At 48.5% G+C, this 22,805-nt stretch overlaps 1 protein-coding gene across 1 annotated transcript in view; it reads right to left on the bottom strand.

Moving 5' to 3' along the window:
- Positions 1–22,805, bottom strand: part of LOC119975033 (receptor-type tyrosine-protein phosphatase U-like) — a 1,028,343-nt gene that overhangs the window by 750,318 nt on the left and 255,220 nt on the right. The window contains exon 4 of the mRNA XM_038814894.1: positions 2,641–2,912. Coding sequence (XP_038670822.1) covers positions 2,641–2,912 — 272 coding nt within the window. The remainder of the gene's footprint in view (positions 1–2,640; positions 2,913–22,805) is intronic.

Genomic DNA, 22,805 nt, shown 5'->3' with positions numbered 1-22,805 from the left:
GATGAAATACAGCCAGACTTTCTGCATGGTTCTGACAGGATTCATATATTTTCTTTAAAGCAGTGGCTCTGTGTAAAGGAAGTGTTCCTGAGGGCTAACTGTATTTTAACAGTGGATGTTAAAGATATTTTAATACTGCGTTTATAATAAAGTTTGATTTTTCTTTACTTTTTTTTTACAGTAGATATCAGACATTCCTTTGGAATTGAACCAAGGCATTGTCAAGCCCATTCATGTGGTTAGATAAATTTGAATTATGGCACTATTCAAAGATGCAAAGGGGAGTTATCCCCAGTGACCTGCTCAACATTTACTCCTCATTGAATATCACTTAGAATCAGCTTAACTGGAAAGTTCTCAAATTGCTGACTGAGCAACTTTGATATGTATAGATTAGTTGAGATATTTCCTATGTTGGGACAATGACTGCACGCCAAAGTATTTTCTAAGCTGTGAAGAGCTTTAGGATTCCTGAGGGTGGGAGTCATAAACAGTCATATATAAATCAAAATATTCTCTTACTCTTAAAGAACGTTTTTTTTTCGTTCAACACAAAATTAATCAAACATATCAAAGATCAACGATCAAAAGATTTTGATTGCTCCTCTGTTTCATATCCCTCAGAAATGGTCCAAAGTTCTTCCCAGACGAGGGCCATTTCCCTGGTTGCCTGGAACATCCCACTCCTACAAAGCTTGATTTCACAGAATCAAAGAATTGTGACAGTACAGAAGAAGGCCATTCAACCACTATGTCTGCATCAGTTCTTCGAATGAGCACTGACATTGCTCCAAGCTTATCCCTGTAACTGCACGTTTCCTTTTCAGATAATAATCCGATTCACTTTTGAATGCTTCAATTGAACATGCCTCTGACACACTCTCAGGTAGTGCATTCCGGATCATAACCACTCACCACATTAATATTTGGTTTCTTTTCTCAATAACTTCAAATTTGTGCCTTGCATGAGTGGGATCAGTTTCTGTTTATCTACCCTGTTTAGCTAATTTTGGACCTCTTGTATTTACTTTGTAAGACGAGCAGTTAAATGAGAAAAAGAAAATAACCTGTTTCTCCTTCCTATTAATTAGTTTGACAAAAGATATTTGAACTGGTCAGTCAATTGGCTTTGAAGGTCATTCTCCAGTTTTGTTGGGAGAATCTGAATACTGAGAGACCTACATAGAGTGAACGTGGAGAGGATTTGTCCACTAGTAGGAGAAACTAGAACCTGAGGGTACAACCTCAAATCAAAGGGACAATCCTTTAAAACAGAGATGAGGAGGAATTTCTTCAGCCAGTGGGTGGTGAATCTGTGGAACACATTGCTGCAGAAAGCTGTGGAGGCCAAGTCACCAAGTGTCTTTAAGACAAAGATAGGTTCTTGATTAATAAGGGGATCAGGGTTATGGGGAGAATGCAGGAGAATGGGGATGAGAAACATATCAGCCATGATTGCATGGCGGAGCAGACTCAATGGGCCGAATCGCCTAATTCTGCTCCTATATCTTATGGTCTAATCTTCTCAAAAATGTGCAATGTATTGGCTCAGGCAAAAAAAACAATATGAAGCTCTCAGGCTGAACGGTTGGCTCTTCTTGTCGTATTGAACAACACTCTGCATTTAAAAGGGGAAGCAGGAATTAGACAGGCAGCTGGAGAAGTGGGGCTTAAAGGAGCCAAGGCCAGGAAGCCCAAAGGCCATCCTGATCTCAGACTTATCTTCACTAGAAGGACAAGTGGCCTGCAGCCACTCACCCCCTCACTCCCACCCCATCTCCCAGACTTCTGCCCCCCTAAAGCATCGAGGTACCTCGATAACACTAATATCAGGGGATCTGCACCCAGCATAACGCAAAGATCAGGGTGACTGGATTCCCCCTCCTCGCCCGGCATCAGGGAACTCCACCCTCCTCATCACAGGCACCAACCCCTCTCCTCATCGCAGGCAACACCCGCCACCCGCACCCTCCTTCCGCCCCTTTCACAGACTCCAGCTCAACTTGGCCCCACATGCATTGTGACGAGCCCCTCCTTGTTTGGTTTAGGGTATCACCCCCCCCCCCCCCCCCCCCCCCCACAGGCACAGACTGGGTCAGGCTCTCCACCCCAATGCAGGCTCCACTCCCACAGAAGCAACAGGCACCACCCACACAGATAAAGGAGTCCCCTAAATGGGCTCTCCAAAGGGCCCGCCCTGAGCAATGCCACCCTAGCAGTGTGGAAATTCTAAAAGCTGGTGCTTCTTGAGCGTCAAATAAAATCCCATTACTTGAGGGCAGCAGAAGGAGTTTCATTCTGTTTCTGATGCATGTTACACCTAGAGGTATGTGCTTAATATTTACACTGGGAGAAAATCTAATTCACGAAAACTGGGATTTACTACCCCGAAGAGAAACACAAATAACTCAAAAGAAAATAAATCATGAGCTATAGCAAATATTCAACATGCCTAGAATGCTTCAAGAGTTACTGTTGTCTGATCCAACTGCAATGAACTGAAATTTTGATTCCTTCCCAAGTCGAACTATAAGCACATTTCTGAAAACTCCTGGACCTCTCGTCAGAAATACTCAAGATTACAGTTCAGGTGCGATTATCATTTTATTTACCTCTAAATGGAAAAGTTAAGCTTAATACCTGATACTCGTTTGGCCAGAAGATATTGACGGCAAGTTCAGCTTGGAGCCACTGCAGCCCATGAGATCCCGACACATTCCAAACTGAGTTACCAACTGGCCCATTTTTGACACTGATGAAGACATTGAGTGACCCGGGGCTACGACCATCTCTGCTGTGGAGGAAGTAGCTGAACTGGATGCAGTGAGTATCATTTTCACTCACAGATTGGAGGATGAAGTGAGCTTTCTGACCTGGAGCATGCTGCGAAGAGTTCACCATCATATAGGACCCTAAAGAAAGAAGAATATCTTTAAGACACTAAAAGTGGGATTGAAACAAATCTTTATCTGAGAAGACTTTACGTCAACTGATGCAATGGTAGATCATGGCACCAATTACATATTATTCTTAAAATGCTTACAATTTTCATAATAATTCCCTATTTAAATGGGCCATTTAGTTACTTTTTTAGGGCACAGTTCATTTGAACAGTGGCTAAATAGAATGTTTTGGCAAAAAAGAATGATACAAGGCCCAACATTCCTGAAAATATTAGTGTTGTTAAAGAATAAAACACTGCAGATCCTGGAAATCTGCAATTATAAAAAATATAATAGTTAGCAGGCCTAGAAGCATCTCTAAAGAGAGATACACGGTGCGATTCAACTAAATGGGAACAAAATTCCATAGCGAGTGCATTCAGCCGCCTGTTTCCTGGCGCTCACAGCGCCGAGAAACACATGGCTACACAATGCCACTCTCATTAAATAAGGGGCCTCAGCGGGGAACACATGGCCAATGAGGCACATAACCCTGCCTTCTACACCAAGGAGCTTCACTCATCGGAACACCTCAGTGGAACAAAAGATCAGGACGCTATTTTTAAATGGTGTGCTGATCCCCAAATCTCCCAACATGACCCACCCCCCACCTCGTGCATCAATGCACTATGGGAGTTTCCCCAGACCACTTCTAACACACGCACAGAGCACTCCGGCATGATCTCCAGCACACAGAAAATGCCAGTGTGGGACCTTGGCAGTGCCATCACAGCACCCTGGCTGTGCTCCTTCCAGCTGGCAGTGCCACCTGGGCACCTTGGCAATGACAGGCTGGCACCCAGGTGGCAATGCTAGGATGCCAATGCCAGGGTACATTAAAGTGAGACTAGCGGGCTTGCGTGAATATGCAGATATGCTCAAATATTGTAGCCCATAATGGGCGGGATTTACATCGCAACGTCTAACGCAATCTCACAAGGTATTCCAAACTGGGTAGATCCCGGAGCAGGGTCTCCTGGCTTTTATCGACCACACTACACTGCCGCAAGCTACTTTCTAGGCACAGCATGGCCGTTGGATCATGCCCACAAAGTTAGTGTTTTCGGCTAGTTTTCTCTGCACAAATGCTGCAAGACCTGCTTAACATTTGCAACATTTTCTGTTTTAATTTCAGTTTTGTTAAAAGCCTGAATCACACACTAGAAATAGATCACAGCTGTGATGCATATACTACTATGGTAGATTGCAACAATTCACAAGCAATATCTTTTGATCATTATTGTTATGAATAATACGCAACAGCTCCTCAGAGCACCTTGACAGAATAGCAACACGCAGGGGCACTGCCATGGTGCTAGGTTGCATTGCCAATGTACCAAGCTGGCATCTGTTTCACATGCACGATTGGGCTGGTGTTGCCCACTGTGGCTGTTAGAGGATACAGAGGCGAGGGGGAGGCAGGGGGGCAGGGGACCCTCCCATGTTGTGTTCAAGCGGGGGGGGGGGGGAACAGGTCGGTGGTTTTATTTGTGGGCCATTAACTGCCGTCCGATCTCTCGCTAGAAGTGGCAATTCCGGCAGGCAGAGCTCCCCATTGTAAAAAACAGGGCTATGTGCGGCCCCGTTCGCGCTTTCCCTGTTCAGACCCTTTACTCAACACGAGTAGAGTTGAACAGCCACGTGTTTCTCGGCACAGTGAGTGCTGGGAAACACACGGCTAACCGCGCTCGCTGTGGGCTAAACCAGTGTTTTCAAAGTTTTTTTCCAGGGACCCGTTTGTACCAACAGGCCAACCTTCGGGACCCATGCCAGCCGACCTTTGCGACCCACGCAGACCAATCTTCACGACTCACATGGGCTGATTCGCGAATCACGCAGGTCGACATTCGCATCCCAACATTAATCCCCAACCAACATTACTGAAAGAGATTATTTGGTCATTGTTTGTGGGAGCTTGTGTGCACATATTGACTGCTGCGCCCCAGCTCCATCACTACCTTACAGCAGTGACTACACTTCAAAAGTACTTAGTCGGTTGTAAAGCACTTTGGGAACATCCTGAGGTCATGAAAGGTGCTACATAAATGCAAGGTGCGACATAAATGCAAATTGAAACAGTCTCAGGATGAGCTCGCAGTTTCAGGAAAGACCACTCTATGTATCAGTACTCTTGAAATTCGGGGCCTCAGAGGGGGACACACTGCCGAGGCTGCACTTAATCCCGTTTCCTGTACTGAGGAGCTCCACACGCCGGAACCCCTCAGTGCAGGAAGGCATCGGGGAGGGAGTTGGTGGTGGTGAGGGGGTGATTTGGCATGACCCCACTTTGCAGTCAGCGGAAGCCAGGGCTGCATCTCATCAACAACAGAGTCAGAGTCAGGAAGAGACCCTTAATTGTCCGTTCAAGCAGCTCAATTAAGCTCTTCCAAGGTAGCTTGGTGGCGGGAAAATTTCAGGTATGCCTGCACCATCCCGCCCCCGCAAATGTGCATCCTTCCCGCCTCCCTATATCACTATATGGACCACTTTGCCTCCCAGCCCATCTTCAACTGCCTGATAAAATCCAGCATAATGAATTTGCATCCCACAATCAATTCAAATTTCTTGTCTTGTCAGATCAATAAGCTTACAGGAAAAACCTATCCAACAAGCAGTTACAAGGCATGAACACTCACAATGCATATTAAAGTGTTTCGTTATTAGAATACATGTTAGAAACGTGGTACTGCACATGCGCACCGATAAATGGGCACACATGCGCAGCGCGCCTGCATGTTTTTATGATCACGGCCGTCATTTGGAAGGCCGCTCACAGCTGGCATTGTTAAAAGCCGGCTGCTGTGGTTGAGAATTTGCGTAATCGGGAGCGCTGCGACAGACGATCCGTGACCCTCCAGACACCTGCCCGCAATCCACCCATGGGTCGCGACCCCAACTTTGAAAATGCCTGGGCTAAACTAGTGGGAAACTCCTCAGGGCCCAAAAAAGTGACCAAGTGTCATTGAGTAGCGGTGGGGAACGCGCCAACAGAGCTGACGGGAAACTCCCTGAAAAACCCGCCACAAATTAATTTAAGAAATTTTGGGGGAGAATCGCTCCTAAGGTATAAGTACGGTCAGTAAGGGCAGCACGGTGGCGCAGTGGTTAGCATTGCTGCCTCACAGCACCAAGGTCCCAGGTTTGATCCCAGCTCTGGGTCACTATCAGTGTGGAGTTTACACATTCTCCCATGTTTGCGTGGGTTGGGCCCCCACAACCCAAAGATGTGCAGGGTAGGTGGATTGGCCACGCTAAATTGCCCCTTAATTTGAAAAAAGAATGAATTGGGCACTCTAAATTTATTTTAAAAATGTAAGGACAGTTGAGCTCGATAAGCACCAAACACAGGGATGAATGGCAGGAAGAATAGGTGGACTGGCCATTACCTCGAAAACCAGATGGAATTTGGTTTGGTGGCCACGGAGAAGGCAGCAGGCAATTGAGGAGGGCCAGAGGGACAGTGTACGAGTATGGGGGAAAAGCAAGCAGGATGTTGGCGCACCAAGTGAAGAAACAGGCAGCGACGAAGGAGATCGGAGGGGTGAGAGATGAGGAGCGTAAGGTAAGGTGGTGTCGGACACAGAAGGGGTGACTGGGATGTTTGAGGCCTTTTACAGAAGGTTGTAAGAGTCGGAGCCTCCACCTGGTGAGGAAAGCATGAGGCGGTTCTTGGATGGCCTGGAGTTCCCATGGGTGGAAAAAGAGAAGTCTTACAACACCAGGTTAAAGTCCAACAGGTTTGTTTCAAACACGAGCTTTCGGAGCACGGCTCCTTCTTCAGGTGAATGGAAAGGCTTGTTCCAGAAATGTTTATATAGACACAGTCAGAGATGCCCCGGAATGCGAGCACCTGCAGGCAATCAAATCATCAAAGATGCAGAGAGAGAGGTAACTCCAGGTTAAAGAGGTGTGAATTGTCCCAAGCCAGTTCAGTCGGTAGGCCTCTGCAAGTCCAGGCTTGTTGGTGGGGGCCGAATGTAATGCGACATGAATCCCAGATCCCGGTTGAGTCCGCATTCATGCGTGCGGAACTTAGCTATAAGTTTTTGCTCAGCAATTTTGCGTTGTCGCGTCTCCTGAAGGCCTCCTTGTAGAATGCTGACCCGGAGATCAGAGGCTGAATGTCCTTGACTGCTGAAGTGTTCCCCAACTGGAAGGGAACAGTCCTGCCTGTTGTTCCTGCCTGTTGTCGCACTGCGACAACGAATAAACGGGCATCGTGCGACTATCAACAGGCAGGACTGTTCCCTTCCAGTTGGGGAACACTTCAGCAGTCAAGGACATTCAGCCTCTGATCTCCGGGTCAGCATTCTACAAGGAGGCCTTCAGGAGACGCGACAACGCAAAATTGCTGAGCAAAAACTTATAGCTAAGTTCCGCACGCATGAATGCGGACTCAACCGGGATCTGGGATTCATGTCGCATTACATTCGGCCCCCACCAACAAGCCTGGACTTGCAGAGGCCTACCGACTGAACTGGCTTGGGACAATTCACACCTCTTTAACCTGGAGTTACCTCTCTCTCTGCATCTTTGATGATTTGATTGCCTGCAGGTGCTCGCATTCCGGGGCATCTCTGACTGTGTCTATATAAACATTTCTGGAACAAGCCTTTCCATTCACCTGAAGAAGGAGCCGTGCTCCGAAAGCTCGTGTTTGAAACAAACCTGTTGGACTTTAACCTGGTGTTGTAAGACTTCTTACTGTGCTCACCCCAGTCCAACGCCGGCATCTCCACATCATGGAAAAAGAGAAGGTGCAGGGTTTGAGGGCCCCAATTGGGCTGAGGGAGGTGGTGGACTGCGTAGGCACGATGCAGACGGGCAAGGCCCCAGGGCTCGATGGGTTTCCAGCCGAGTTCTACCAGAGGTTTGGGCGGAGCTGGGGCCTCTGCTAGTAGTCAAGGGGAAAGGGGATGCCTTGTCACAGGCGTCCATTTTGTTGATTTTAAAGAAAGATAGGACCCACAGTAGTGTGGTTCGTACTGCCCAATTTTGCTGCTAAGTGTGGATGCAAAGTTGTTGGTGAAGGTGCTAGCGTCGCGGATAGAGGACTGTGTGCCGTGGGTGATAGGGGAGGATCAGACGGGGTATGTGAAGAGGTGGCAGCTATCGACAAATGTGCGCAGGTTGCTCAATGTCATTATGATGCCGTCGGAGGAGGTGGTAATTGTGGTGGCTATGGATGTGGAGAAGGCACTTGATCGGGTGAAGTGGGCTTATTTATTGGAAGTGCTGGGTCGGATCAGGTTGGACTAGGGTTTTGTCGATTGGGTTCGCTGCTGTACAGGCCACTGAAGGCTACTGTCCGGAGGAACAGTTCGAGTTCGGGGTACTTCAGACTGAAGGGGTGAGGCAGGACTGCCCACACTCCCTGCTGCTTTTTGCTCTGGCGATAAAGCCATTGGCAATAGCGCTCAGTGCGTTGAGGGGTTGCAGAGGGATTGAGTAGGGTGGAATGGAGAAAGGATCTTGTTGTATGCGGATGATCTTCTGTTATACATCTCGGACCTGCTGGACAGTTTTGATAGGATCATGGAGATCCTGAGAGGAATTGCCTGTTTTTCAGGGTATAAATTGAACAGAGGGAAAAGTGAGGTGTTCCTGATTAATGCTCGAAGGCAGGAAGCTTGGGGAGATACGATTTGGGTGGTGGGGTGGGTTTTTGGTACCTTGGGGTTCAGGTGACGCGAAGCTGGGCACAGCTGCATAACTTTAATTTGGCACGACTGGTGGAGGGAATTAAGGCGAACTTAAGAGGTGGGATATGTTGCTGTGTTTTATAAACTAATACTGGACTGCAAATATCGCAATCATGAGGAAATGGGCAGTGGAGGAGCGGTCACTATGGGAGCGGATGGAGGCAGTGTCATGTAGGGGGACAAGTCTGAGGGCACTGTTGTGGACGCCCCTTCCGTTCTCGCTGGTTCGGTATTCTGCGAGCCCTGTGGTGGTCTCAGCATTGCGCGTTCGGGTTGGAAGGCATGTCACTATGGGCACCAATATGTGATAATCACAGGTTTGCGCTGACGGGGCTGGATGCGAGGTTTCAGGGTAGTGGCAGATGTGGATAAGAGTACTTCAGTGACTTGTTTGTAGGGGATATGTTTTCAGGCCTGGAAGAGCTTGAGGAAACATACAAGTTGCCTGATGGGTATGGGTGCAGGAACCTGCAGGTGAGGAACTTTGTCAGGAGAGAGGCGCCGTCCTTCCCAGGAATGCCGCCTTGGGTGTTGCAGGTTAAGCTGATGCCCGAGGATGATATTGGGGAGGGGAAAGTGTCAGATATTTATGGAGAGCTATTGGAGGGGGAGGGTGCTCCGGTGGACCAGATCAAGTGCACATGGAGGAGGAGTTGAGTAGGGGAGTTGAGGGCCGGGACATGGAAGGAAGCCCAGCGGAGGGTGAACGCGTCCTTGCCGTCTGCGAGGTTAAGCCTCATCCAATTTAAGGTGGTGCATGTTATATTACTTTGTGTAATATAGTATATTGTTCTTTTGAACCAGCCGAGTTGATGAAATGAACAGTAGTCTTCTTGTAAAGATAAACTAATTTATTGAGTAATATAAATTATATTTGTGGATTCTTTTTACTTAATACTAATTAACTATACAGTGTAATAATGAAATAACATATAACTTCTCTCTCTCTAGCTATTCTATGGCTTGCCTGTTCACTCTCCTGGGGCGAAATTCTCCGAACCCACGCAGGGTCGGAGAATCGGCCGGCGGCGGCGTTATTCCCGCTCTCGCCGGGTTTTTAATTCTCCGAGCGGCCAAAAACCGTCGTTGTGAAAATCCCGCCGGCAGCCTCTGAAAACAGCTGGTGCCGGCGGGATGTCATTGATTTTTGACAGACAGACATTCTCCGTGCCGGATGGGCCGAATTCCTGCCGACGTGGCCACGGGTCACGTCGGCGAAAAACAGAGTAGCTTTAAAACAGCGTCAACCATTGATGATAGTGACCTAGGGCGAGTGCGGGGGTAGCGGCGTTGGAGAGGGGTGGATTGGGGGGGGTTGCGCCGTTTCGTGGGGGGGGGGGGTTGCGGCGTTTGGTGGGGGGTGGGGTTGCAGCGTTTGGTGGGGGGGTTGCGGCATTTGGTGGCGGGGGGTTGCGGCGTTTGGTGGGGGGGGTTGCGGCGTTTGGTGGGGGGGGTTGCGGCGTTTGGTGGGGGGGTTGCGGCGTTTAGTGGGGGGGGTTGCGGCGTTTGGTGGGGGGGGCTGCGGCGTTTGGTGGGGGGGTTGCGGCGTTTGGTGGGGGGTTGCGGCGTTTGGTGGGGGGTTGCGGCGTTTGGTGGGGGGTTGCGGCGTTTGGTGGGGGGTTGCGGCGTTTGGTGGGGGGGTTGCAACGTTTGGTAGGGGGGTTGCGGCGTTTGGGGGGGTTGCGGCGTTTGGGGGGTTGCGGCGTTTGGGGGGGTTGCGGCGTTTGGGGGGGGTTGCGGCGTTTGGGGGGGTTGCGGCGTTTGGGGGGGTTGCGGTGTTTGGGGGGGGTTGCGGCGTTTGGGGGGGGGTTGCGGCGTTTGGTGGGGGGTTGAGGCGTTTGGGTGGGGGGTTGCGGCGTTTGGTGGGGGGGTTGCGACGTTTGGTAGGGGGGTTGCGGCGTTTGGGGGGGTTGCGGCGTTTGGGGGGTTGCGGCGTTTGGGGGGGGGTTGCGGCGTTTGGGGGAGTTGCGGCGTTTGGGGGGTTGCGGCGTTTGGGGGGGTTGCGGTGTTTGGGGGGGTTGCGGCGTTGGGGGGGGTTGCGGCGTTGGCGGGGTTGCGGCATTGAGAGAGGGGGCGGCATTGGAGGGGGGTAGGGGTGGTGGGGAGGGGGGTAGGGGTGTTGGAGGGGGTAGGGGTGGTGAGGGGGTAGGGGCGTTGGAGGGGGGTAGGGGCGTTGGAGGGGGGTAGGGGCGTTGGAGGGTGGTAAGGGTGGTGAGGGGGGTTGGGGTAGGGGGCAGCGGCGTGCAGAGGGGGGGGTGATGGTGCATTGGCCCCGGGCATCCGTCGTCGCCCCCCTCTGCACGCCGCTGCCCCACTCCCAACCCCCCCTCACCACCCCTACCCCCCTCCAACACTCCTACCTCCCTCACCACCCCTACCCCCTCCAACGCCCCTACCCCCCTCCCCACCACCCCTACTCCCCTCTAACGCCGCCCCCCTCTCTCTCAACGCCGCCCCCCCTCTCTCTCAACGCCAGTACCCCCCCTCTCCTCTCAATGCAGGTACCCCCCCTCTCTACTCTCCTCTCAACTCAACGCCGCAACCCCCCCTCTCTCCTCTCCTCTCAACTCAACGCCGCAACCCCCCCTCTCCTCTCCTCTCAACGCCGCAACCCACCCTCCCTCCTCTCCTCTCAACTCAACGCCGCAACCCCCCCTCCCTCACTCCCCCCTCCCTCCCCTCCTCTCAACTCAACGCCGCAACCCCCCCTCCCTCCCTCCTCTCAACTCAACGCTGCAACCCCCCCCTCCTCTCCTCTCAACTCAACGCCGCAACCCCCCCTCTCCTCTCCTCTCAACGCCGCATCCCCCCCTCTCCTCTCCACTCAACGCCGCAACCCCCCCTCCCTCCCTCCCTCTTAACTCAATGCCGCAACCCCCCCTCTCTCTCCTCTCCTCTCAACTCAATGCCGCAACCCCCCCTCCTCTCAACGCCGCAACCCCCCCTCTCCTCTCTCCTCTCAACTCAACGCCGCAACCCCCACCCCTCTCCTCTCTCCTCTCCTATCAACTCAACGCCGCAACCCCCCCTCCTCTCCACGCCGCAACCCCCCTCCCTCTCTCTCTCTCCCTCCCTCTCTCTCTCTCCCTCCCTCCCTCTCTCCCTCTCTCTTCCTCCTCCCTCTCCCCTCTCTCTTCCTCCCTCCCTCTCTCTCTCCCTCCCTCTCCCTCCCTCTCTCTCTCCCTCCCTCTCTCTCTCCCTCCTCTCTCCCTCTCCCCCTCTCTCTCCCTCCCTCCCCCTCCCTCTCCCTCCCTCCCTCTCTCTCTCTCCCTCCCTCCCTCTCTCCCTCCCTCCCTCTCCCCCTCTCTCCCTCCCTCCCTCTCTCTCTCTCTCTCCCTCCCTCCCTCTCCCCCCCTCTCTCCCTCCCTCCCTCTCTCTCTCTCTCTCCCTCCCTCCCTCTCTCTCCCTCCCTCTCTCTCTCTCCCTCCCTCCCTCTCTCTCCCTCTCCTCTCCTCTCAACTCAACGCCGCAACCCCCCCGCCCCCACAAACGCCGGGACACTCTCTCCCCCCCCCCCCCAAACGCCGGGACACTCTCTTTCTCCCCCCCCCACCAAACGCCGGGACACTCTCTCCCCCCCCCCCCAAAACGCCGGGACACTCTCTCTCTCTCCCCCCCCCACCCAAACGCCGGGACACTCTCTCTCTCCCCTTCCCCCCCCACCCAAAACGGCGGGACACTCTCTCTCTCTCCCCCCCCCAAACGCCGGGACACTCTCTCTCTCCCCCCCCCCCCCAAACGCCGGGACACTCTCTCTCCCCCCCCCCCCCCAAACACCGGGACACTCTCTCTCTCCCCCCCCCAAAAGCCGGGACACTCTCTTTCTCCCCCCCCCCCCCAAATGCCGGGACACTCTCTCTCTCTCCCCCCCCCCCCCCAAACACCAGGACACTCTCTCTCTCTCCCCCCCAAACGCCGGGACACTCTCTCTCTCTCCCCCCCCAACACCGGGACACTCTCTCTCCCCCCCCCCAAACGCCAGGACACTCTCTCTCTCCCCCCCCCCCCCAAACGCCGGGACACACTATCTCTCCCGTCCCCCAAACGCCGGGATACTCTCCCCCCCCCCCCCCCCCCCCAATGCCGGGACACTCTCACTCACCCCCGCCCAAACGCCGGGACACTCTCTCTCCCCCCCCCCCAAACGCCGGGACACGCTCTCTCTCTCCCCCCCCCCCCAAACGCCGTGTCTCGCCACTTCCGCAGCGGGTGAAACTGACGCGTATCGCGTCAGTCCGCTGCTGGCCCTTTCGGGAACGGAGATTAACAGCTTAAAAGAAGGCCCCTACGCCGGAGTCATCCGCACCGCTTTTGCCTGCCGGAAATGTGCGTCACGTCGGTCCGCGGAGAATTTCGCCCCTGATGTGCACACTCTCAGAAAGAGTGGGAAAGTCCGTTTTATATCACCTGATAGTGAGACATATAGTGTTGAATTGACTGTACTAGTTTTACATACATTGATAATGTACATTGATATATAGAGATCTCTACATCCCTCTTTATTTCAACATTTTCTTGCAAATATTAAAATAAATTTTTACATATGAAATGCAGTGTTTACATTGTACAGCAATCACTATAATTATGAAAATGTTCACAAATTCAAACAATTTGGTCTTCTCCTTGTCGACCTTCTTAATGTCAAAGATGATGAAGAACTTTTAATGTCTTTGAATTTGAAGCAGTTGCTGTTCAATTTGTTTCAAAATTGAGTGATTCAAATCAAGATTAGGAAAAATCTTCGGAGTATCTGTGACTTGAAGTAGATCTCTACGATTTCTTCTCAGAATGTTGCCATCTGAAGTTATACGTTCTTGGAGTGAATTGCCGAATGATGCGAGCAATGTCAGACCAACCTCCTTCAGGGAGTCTTAATCTAACAGTATCATTCTCAGATAGAGTAAACAATTATTTTGAATGTAAATCAAAATATTGCTTTTGTTTCATATTCTGTTGTCGAATTTTCTTCACAGTATGATGTTGTTCAGGATCAGGAATATTTAACTGAGGTAGAGTTGTTCTTAAATTCCTGTTGTATAACATTTGAGATGAAGATAATCCTGTTGATAAAGGTGATGTCCCTGTAATTGAGTAAAGCTAGATAAAAATCAGATTGTGAATCTTTTGGTTTGCTAAGTAGCTGTTTCATAATGTGGACACCTTTCTCAGCTTTCTCATTGGACTGTGGAAAATGAGGACTTGAAGTTACATGTTCAAAATTGTAACTCGATGAGAATATTTGCCATTCATGACTCGAAAAACATGGACCGTTGTCAGACATGACTACGAGGAATACATACCTGACAAATATTTCCTTGCATGCTTTCATTTTTTTTTTTTTAATTTAGATTACCCAATTATTTTTTCCAATGAAGGGGCAATTTAGCATGGCCAATCCACCTACTCTGCACATCTTTGGGTTGTGGGGGCGAAACCCACGCAGACACGGGGAGAATGTGCAAACTCCACACGGACAGTGACCCAGAGCCGGGATCGAACCTGGGACCTCAGCGCCGTGAGGCGGTTGTGCTAACCACTAGGCCACCGTACTGCCCCCCTTGCATGCTTTCATGACAGTGATGGATGTGATGTCTTTCAATTTCACTAGTTCAGGAAAATTAGAAAAATAGTCAATGACGAGTAAAGAGTCCTTGCCAAATGAGTGATAGAGATCAGCACCAATCTTTGTCCATGGTGATGTAACTATATCATGTGGTTGCATTGGTTCTTTGCATTGATGATTTTTATGTGACTGACACATTGAACATGATGATATCACGTCTGAGATATCATTGTTGATACCTGACCAGATTGAATGTCTGGCATGTCGTTTACATTTCTCAATGCCTAAATGACCCTCATGAAGTCTAGAAAGTATTTCAGACCTCATGCTGTGTGGAATAACAATGTGATCTTGTCTCAGCAAAATACCATCCACAATAGTCAGTTCTGACTAAATGGTTAGGTATTGCAGACAATTACCTTTTGGCCATCCATGTTTGACTTTCATCAAAGTAGCACCTTCGGTGTTTCCATGAGAATTTGTTGTAATTTTGAATCAGAGGCTGGAAGTAACTCTCTGAATAATTGCAGTTGAGAATCAATATCGGTGATCAATTCTTCTTGAAGAATTTCAGTGTTGACTGATCTAGATAAAGTGTCAGCTATTACTAACTCTTTACCTGGAGTATACTGTAAAGTGAAATCAAATCTTCGTAATTTCATCATTAGACGCTGAAGTCTGGGAGTCATATCATTAAAATTTTTCTCAATTATGTTGACAAGTGGATGATGGTCAGTTTCTACTGTGAACTTATTCCATAAGCATTGTCGTGGAATTAGATAATCCCAACAACTAGCCCAAGACACTCCTTTTCAATTTGGGCGTACCTGCACTCAATCATAGTAATGGATCTTGAGGCGTAGGCAATAGGAACCCAATTATTGAAACTGTCTTGTTGAAGTAAAACAACACCTATGTAATTTTGACGAGCATCCATTGAGATTTTAGTAGGTCTTGTAGGATCAAAAAATGACAAGCATGGAGCTTGTATCAATTGTTGTTTTAGATCTGTCCATTCTTCAGTATGTTTTTCAGTCCAGATGAAATCTGTATTCTTTATGATCAGTTGACGGAGTGTAGTTGTTCTGTTAGCTAGATTTGAAATGAACTTTCCAAGAAAATTGACAAATCCGAGAAAGCACAAGACTGCCTTCTTGTCTTTTGGAATTTGCATTGCCTTGGTGGCTTGCACCTTATCTTCATCTGGCTTGATTCCATTAGCTGTGATGTTGTCACCTAAGAATTTCAAAGAGGAGGCGGCAAACATGCATTTAGCATGGTTCAGTTTCAGACCATTTTTGCGTATCCTTTTGAATACTTCCCAAAGACGTTTCATATGCTCTTCAGGTGTTGTTGACCAAACAATTATGTCATCAACATAAACACGAACACCTTCAATATTCTCAGTCATTTATTGTACGATGAAAAATTTCCAAAGCTGATTGAAGTCCAAAGGGTATTCTGTCAAACAGTACCTTCCGAAAGGTGTGTTAAAGGTACAGAGGAGTTTACTGGAGTCCTCAAGTTGCATTTGCCAAAAACTTTGTGGGGCATCAAGTTTAGTAAAAATTCTGGCATTGGCCATTTCTGCAGTAATATCTCCCTTCTTTGGTATTGGATAATGATCTCTTCTAATATTGCGATTGAGATCTTTGGGATCCTTCAGATTCTAATCTCAATTGTAGGTTTTTTAACACAGACTAGGGAGCTAACCCAGTCAGTAAATTGTGTAATCTTCAATATGATACCTTGAACTTGCAATCTTGTTAGTTCAGCCTTTAATCTGTTTCGGAGAGGAGCAGGTACACGTCTAGGTGGATGAATTATCGGTTTGGCATCCTTTTTTAGTTGGATCTTGTACTGTAATGGTAATGTACCCATACCTTGAAATACATCAGGGTATTCCTGGAAGAGTTGCTGAATGTCATCTTTGAGTGTAGTCGACTTATCAGTATTAAGGAAAATTCCTTGAATGAGCTGCAAATCTTTACAAGCTTGAGCACCAAGTAAAGAAGAACGAGCATCATTTACTATCTCAAATCTGATTTGTTTGTGAATGTTCCTGTTTGTGACACTCGGGTAACACGAACCATGTGAGAAAATTGGATTGCCATTATAATCTTTTAAGGAGCACCCTGGAGGTACCATCTCACAATGACCTTTAATCTTGGACAAGCCCTCGGAATTCAGAAGATTCGCTGAGGCACCTGTGTCAAATTTGAAAGAAATTGGGATTGTATGAACATACACAGTAGTCATCCATTCATTGCTGATGGCGTAAACTCGTTGATCTTTTCATTTTCATGACAAGCTGGCTTTGTTGCTTGAAGATTATTCTTTCTTGCTTGTAGATCATTCTTCATGGACGATTCAACCACATCAACGAAGAAAGTATTTTCTAACGAGAAAATGTCATCATCTTCTGTGAAATACTCTTGTGTGTTGATTTCTTCATTTTGACCACAGCTCTCACTTTGTAGTTTTTTTTCTGTGCAGGAGGAATGTAACTTGAGGGTGATTGACACTGAGAAGCATAATGGTAACTTTTCACATCTCAAACAGTGTTAACCAAAAGTAGGGCAGTTTCCCTTTCAGTGAGCATTGCCACACCTATGACACATCATCATGTTTTCGTCGTGACATATTATTGACGTTCATGGATGTGCAGACCTCTTCTTCGACGTCTCGCATTTCTGTGCGTAATGCACATGTCCTGAGCCCAAAAATGCGTGCGAGGGATAGCTGCCATTCCTCATAGTTTTCTGCTTTGCCTGCGACACCATTTTGATTTTCTCTGTCTCGTGGTAAAGATTTGCGCCTTTTTCCAAAGGAGATGCATTTATTTATTGCGATTTGCAACGTTAAATCATTTTGCCGAATGTAAGCTTCTCTGACAGTATCATCAAGTATGCCATAAACAATTTGGTCTCTCACAAGTGAATCATGGAGATCTGCATAGTTACACATTTTAGCTAAGAGTTTGAGATCTGTGATGAAGTTATTCACCAGTTCACCAACTTTTTGAACTCTTTATGAAATTTGAATCTTTCTAAAATTTCATTGGTTTGCATCTTGCAATGTTCATCGCACTTCGCGATTACTTGATCAAACTTCAATTTATCCTCACCAGCAGTAAAACTAAATGAATTGAAGATTTTGATTGCTTGCTGTCCTGCTAGGGACAGAAGTAAAGCAATTCTCCTGGCATCTGATACAGCATTTAAATCACTAGCTTCTAAATAGACCATAAGACATAGGAGCAGAATTAGGCCACTTGGCCCATCGAGTCTACTCTGCCATTCAATCATGGCTGATATTTTCTCATCCCCATTCTCATGCCGGGAGGTGGGGGGGGGGGGGGGGGGGGCGGAAACTAAGGGGGCGGGTAGAGTTTTGGGCTGACGAACAGGGGCTGTGGTTGACCTGTGTTTTTTGTACCTCAGGTTTTCTGATATGTCTATGTATAAATGCAACATTTCTTAATAAAAAAAAAATTAAAAATCCTCCCACCCACTGGGCACAAAGTCACGCAGGCGCAAATTACTACTCTTTTTTAAAAACGCGAACCAGGCACAATGATCTCAGAGAGGGAGGAAGGAGGTGAGCACCTCTCTTCACCGAGCATAAGGGAATCCAAGGAGACAGCCCACTGGCCAATTTCAGAGGGGAGCAAGGGCGGTTAAGGGACTTCCGGGATGTGTGTCGCGGCTGGTGCGTGACGTCCTGAAGCCTGCTGCCCATATCAAAAGTTCTTAGAGTGATGTGTCAGTCTGCTGAATGTGTTGTTTAATAAGTTCTTACAAGAGTTCTTACAAGAGCAGGGATGTACTTTTGAGGCTGAATAAGGTTCTGGTCAGATCCCATTTGGAGTACTGCAGCACGTTAGCATAGTGGTTCGCACAGTTGCTTCACAACTCCAGCTCTAGGGTCCCAGGTTTGATTCTGGCTTGGATCATTGTCTGTGCGGAGCCTGCACGTTCTCCCAGTGTGTGCATGGCTTTCCTCCGGGTGCTCCGGTTTCCTCCCACAGTTGAAAGATGTGCGGGTTAGGTGGATTGGCCATGTTAAATTGTCCTTGGTGTTTAAAAAGGTTAGGTAGGGTTACTGGGGTACGGGGATGAGGTGGCGGTGTGGGCTTGAGTAGGGTGCTCTTTCCAAGGGCCGGTGCAGACTCGATGGGCCAAATGGCCTCCCTCTGCACTGTAAATTCTATACTGTGAGCAGTTTTGGGTCCCGTATCTAAGGAAGGATGTACTGGCCTTGGAAAGAGTCCAGACAATGATCCTTGGAATAAAGAGCTTGTCGTATGAAGAACGATTGAGGACTCTGGGTCTGTACCCACTGGAGTTTAGAAGGATGAGGGGAGGGATCTTATTAAAACTTACAGAGTACTGCGAGGCCTGGATAGAGTGGACGTGGCGAGGATGTTTCCACTTGTAGGAAAAAATAGAACCAGAGGACACAATCTCAGACTAAAGGGATGATCCTTTAAAACAGTGATGAGGAGGAATTTCTTCAGCCAGAGTGTGGTGAATCTGTGGAACTCTTTACCACAGAAGGCTTGGAGGCCAAATCACGGAGTGTCTTTATGACAGAGATAGATAGGTTCTTGATTAATAAGGGGATCAAGGGTTATGGGGTGAAGGCAGGAGAATGGAATGAGAAAATATCAGCGATGATTGAATGGCGGAGCAGACTCGATGGGCCGAATGACCTAATGTTTGCTCCTGTGTCTTATGTTCTTAGAGTACTCCATTAGTCAGCTGATTGTGACATACTCGATGGCAATGGTAAAAGTGAAGGATATGCTGGGCCATTAGGTTACTAAATAAATTGTGACTAAATACAATTCTGTTGCTGCTGATGGCCCAAGCACCTTGTGGATACACAATTTAAAACTGCTAAATCTGTTCTGAATATATCCTATTTAAAAGATGGTATTGCTCCACCATGGTAGGTGGTAACTCAGTGAACTCTACAGGTAGTCACTCCTACCAATACTGTCTGATGCATCTGCGACAGGTAGATTGGTGATGGCGAGGTCAATTGGCTTTTCCCTCTTGTTGGTTTCCTCACCACTTGCTTCAAGCACAGTCAGGAAGATACCTCCTTCAGGACTTGGCCTGCTCAGTCACTAGAGTCACTCTTGATGATGGGCATTTAAGTCACTCACAAGGAGTATATTCTGTGACTTTGCTATCCTCAGTGTCTCTTGCAAGTGGTGGTCAATGTGGAGGAAATCTGATTCACAGCTGAAGGAGGGCAGTGGTGATCAGATGGAAGTTTTCCTGCCATTGTTTGACCTGATCCCACAAGACTTCATGGGGTACAGTCATTGTTAGGACTTCAGGACTATACCATTGTGTTGCCACCTCTGCTAGGAATGTCCTGCCATTGGTGCAGGGATGATGATAGAGATGTTTGAGACATTGTACGGTTTGATTCGGTGAGTATGATTATGTCAGGATATTGCTCGACTTATTTGTGAGACAGCTCTCCCACGTTTTCCACCAGCCCCCAGATGTTAGTATGGAGGACTTTGCAGGGTCGACTGGGCAATGTTGTTGTGCATATATTGAAGTTGGGTGTCCATAAGACCATAAGACATAGGAGCAGAATTAGGCCACTCGGCCCATCGGGTGTGCTCCGCTATTCAATCATGGCTTATATTTTCTCATCCCCATTCTCCTGCCTTCTCCCCATAACCCCTGATCCCCTTATTAATCATGTCTGTTTAGTACAACTGAGGGGCCATTTCAGAGGCCACTTAAAAACAATTGTATGTGTGGATTTGGAGTCACTTGTAGGCTTGACCAAATAAGGACAGCAGATTTCCTACCCTAAATGACAATAGTGAACCAGATGGGTTTTTATCACAATCCGATACTTTCCTGGTTATCACCATCAAGATTAGCATTTAATAGCAGATTTATTAATTAATTAAATTCAAATTCCACTAGTTGTCACAATCAGCTGACTAATGGAGTACTCTAAGAACATAAGACACAGGAGCAAACATATGGGTGGGATTTTACCCAGTGTCCAAAGAGCATTAGCCTGGGCCCTTGGATTCCATGTCTACGAACATCATCACTATACCACCATCCCTATCACTATCCTGAAGAACTCTAATAATTTATTTTCCATGTTGATGTGTTGGGTATGTGGGTATGGTGCAGCTGTGGATGTAGGGAACATGAGGTGGGGGGGCAGGGTGCAATGAGTGTGAAGGAGGTGGGCCTAAAGGCCTAATGGGCTGGATGGATAGGACACTGAAAGAGAAGGTAACACAAAGCCCAGCCTGGGGAAAAATTAATGGAGTGGCTGTCTTGGAGTCTTAAGTATAAAGGCCTGACAGCTGTTAGTATCGGAATTATGCAGCCTGAATAAGAAGGGTGTCTGTTAGCCTTCCCTGTCCTTGAAGCAGAAAGAAATTCTGACCTCAACATTCCTGAGATTCATGCGCATCGAACCAGTTGGCCTTCAAGAGTTTACTCTTAATGTAGCTGCCCATAGTGTCAAAGTTCAGGATATCTACTGGCACACGGTGCGTAGAGGGGCGGGGAAGGAAGAGGACCTCCTCGTGAACCTGCTGCTGGTGAAATTTGCCATTAATAGGTCCAGGCAGCGGGCAACCGAGGGGTCGTTGATCCTGACAGTCTGCCCTCTTCCACAGCTTCATTCATGGCTGGGTGTCCCTGGAGAAGGACCATGCAGCATCCACTGGCACCGTTGATGTCTTCCATGCCCAGTAGGCACCACTGGATCTGGGGGGCTATATTGGTCCTTTTGATCATCTTTTGGTTTCAGTCTTTTAAATTTCAGTTGCTCTTTGTTTTTGTTTGGGCAATGCCCCTTTTAGGAGCAGTCCCTTTTCATTTGTCCCTTAATTTGTTTCATTTAGTTTAATTGGTTGAACTTCAAAAGAGTTCAATGTCCTGGATATCTACGCTGCAAAGGGGGATGGGAAGGAGGAGTGAACCTGCTCCTGGGCCTGACTAAACTTGCCATTAACATGTCCAGGCAGCGGGTAAATGAGGTGGTCGTCCAACGCGATTGTCTGCCCCTCTTCCGACATTTACGGCCAGGTGTCCCTGGAGAGGGTGCTTTGTGGTGTCCATGGGCACCATCGAGGCCTTCCATGTCCGATGGACACAAAAGTGGCTGGGGTGCTTTATTTACCCTTTTAACCACCCTTTGGTTTAAGATTTTAAAGTTTCCTTTGCTCTTTGTTTATATTTTGGGCATTGCCCCTTTAAGGAGTGGCTCCTTTTAATTTGTTCCCCAAATTTGTTTTCTTTAGTTTAATTAGTTGGAACGACCCAAAAAGTTCACCGTCCAGGATAGGTTTGAAAACTCAGGGTTGAAGGATAATTGTTTGGGTATACGGGATCAAGAGAGCCTGTGTCTGCATATGTGCTGGACCCCAGTGCCTGCCGTAGAGGATCCATGAGCCTCAGAGATGGACATCAACGTCTGGTTGACCCTGCCCATGAGGGATGGGTGATGATCGAAATGTCGTGTCAGAACCCCCAGTGATGTAGAGAAAAAGGATGTGATATCCAAGTTGCAACTCTGACGAGACGAAGACGTTAACTGGGGCCAGTCATGCAATGGAGGTGGAAGAGCACCTGAGATACGAGTGAACAGTCCCAGCTAAATAAGGTGTAGGACTGGCTGTTTCCATAACCATGATGGCAGCTACTAAAGTTAAGTGGCTGCAACACCAACCTGACTGTCTCTCTCATCCCTCGCAGCCAACTGAGAGATATCAATATGGAGCCAGTGAAGCTGGCAAGTCTGCTTATTACAGCGCTGGAGTAGCACAGACTCCAGAAGCAATGAGCGGCGGTGCCCAGGGAACACCCAGCACGAGGGAATAGAAGACCAAGGGCATGCAGGACACATGTGTCCTTCATGAAGCTGTCGGACCACATGTGCTGTAGGAGGCCCCATCTCACAAGGGAGACAGTGCGGTTCCTGTGCCACATTCTTTCCAACTTGGTGCCAGTAGTCCTCAACTTCTATGCCACTGGTTCGATCCAGGGCTCCACAGATGATCTGTGAGGCATTTTGCAGTCATCTGCCCATAAGTGCAGGGCATTGGATTTCATTCATTTCAACCTGGATCAAGCCCAGCTGGACAAAAAAGCTGCGGGATTCAGCACAATAGGTAGTCAGCCACAGGTGCGGGGGTGATCAACTTGTTCTATGTCCCCTGAGGAAGTGCCCTTCATCAAAAGGAAAACGTCTCACTCCCTCAATGTCCAGCCGGTGTGTCACCACCAGATGAGGTTCATGCAAGTCTGTGCAGTGTATGACAGCTTCATCCTTGGGCAGTAACAAATCACTGGAATTTCCCACGGTCAACCAATGCTGCAGGGATGTTTTTTGGGGACTAAGGTATCCACTGAGATCTTGACTGAAGATGCCAGTGCAGAGGACTGAGACTGAGGCAGAAGCCCGCCACTGTCTGCACCATAGTGTTGAAACCTGCAGCCATGATCTTTAAGGACTGAGCCATGCTTCGGAGTTCTTCAGTCATGGATCTGATGTCTTGCCCTAGGCTTTCCACTGAGAACAGGGCCTGAGTGGCAC

The sequence above is a fragment of the Scyliorhinus canicula genome, chromosome 1 (genome assembly GCF_902713615.1).
Source record: "Scyliorhinus canicula chromosome 1, sScyCan1.1, whole genome shotgun sequence".
NCBI classification, from domain to species: Eukaryota; Metazoa; Chordata; class Chondrichthyes; order Carcharhiniformes; family Scyliorhinidae; genus Scyliorhinus; species Scyliorhinus canicula.
This window is presented reverse-complemented; position numbering and strand designations above follow the sequence as displayed.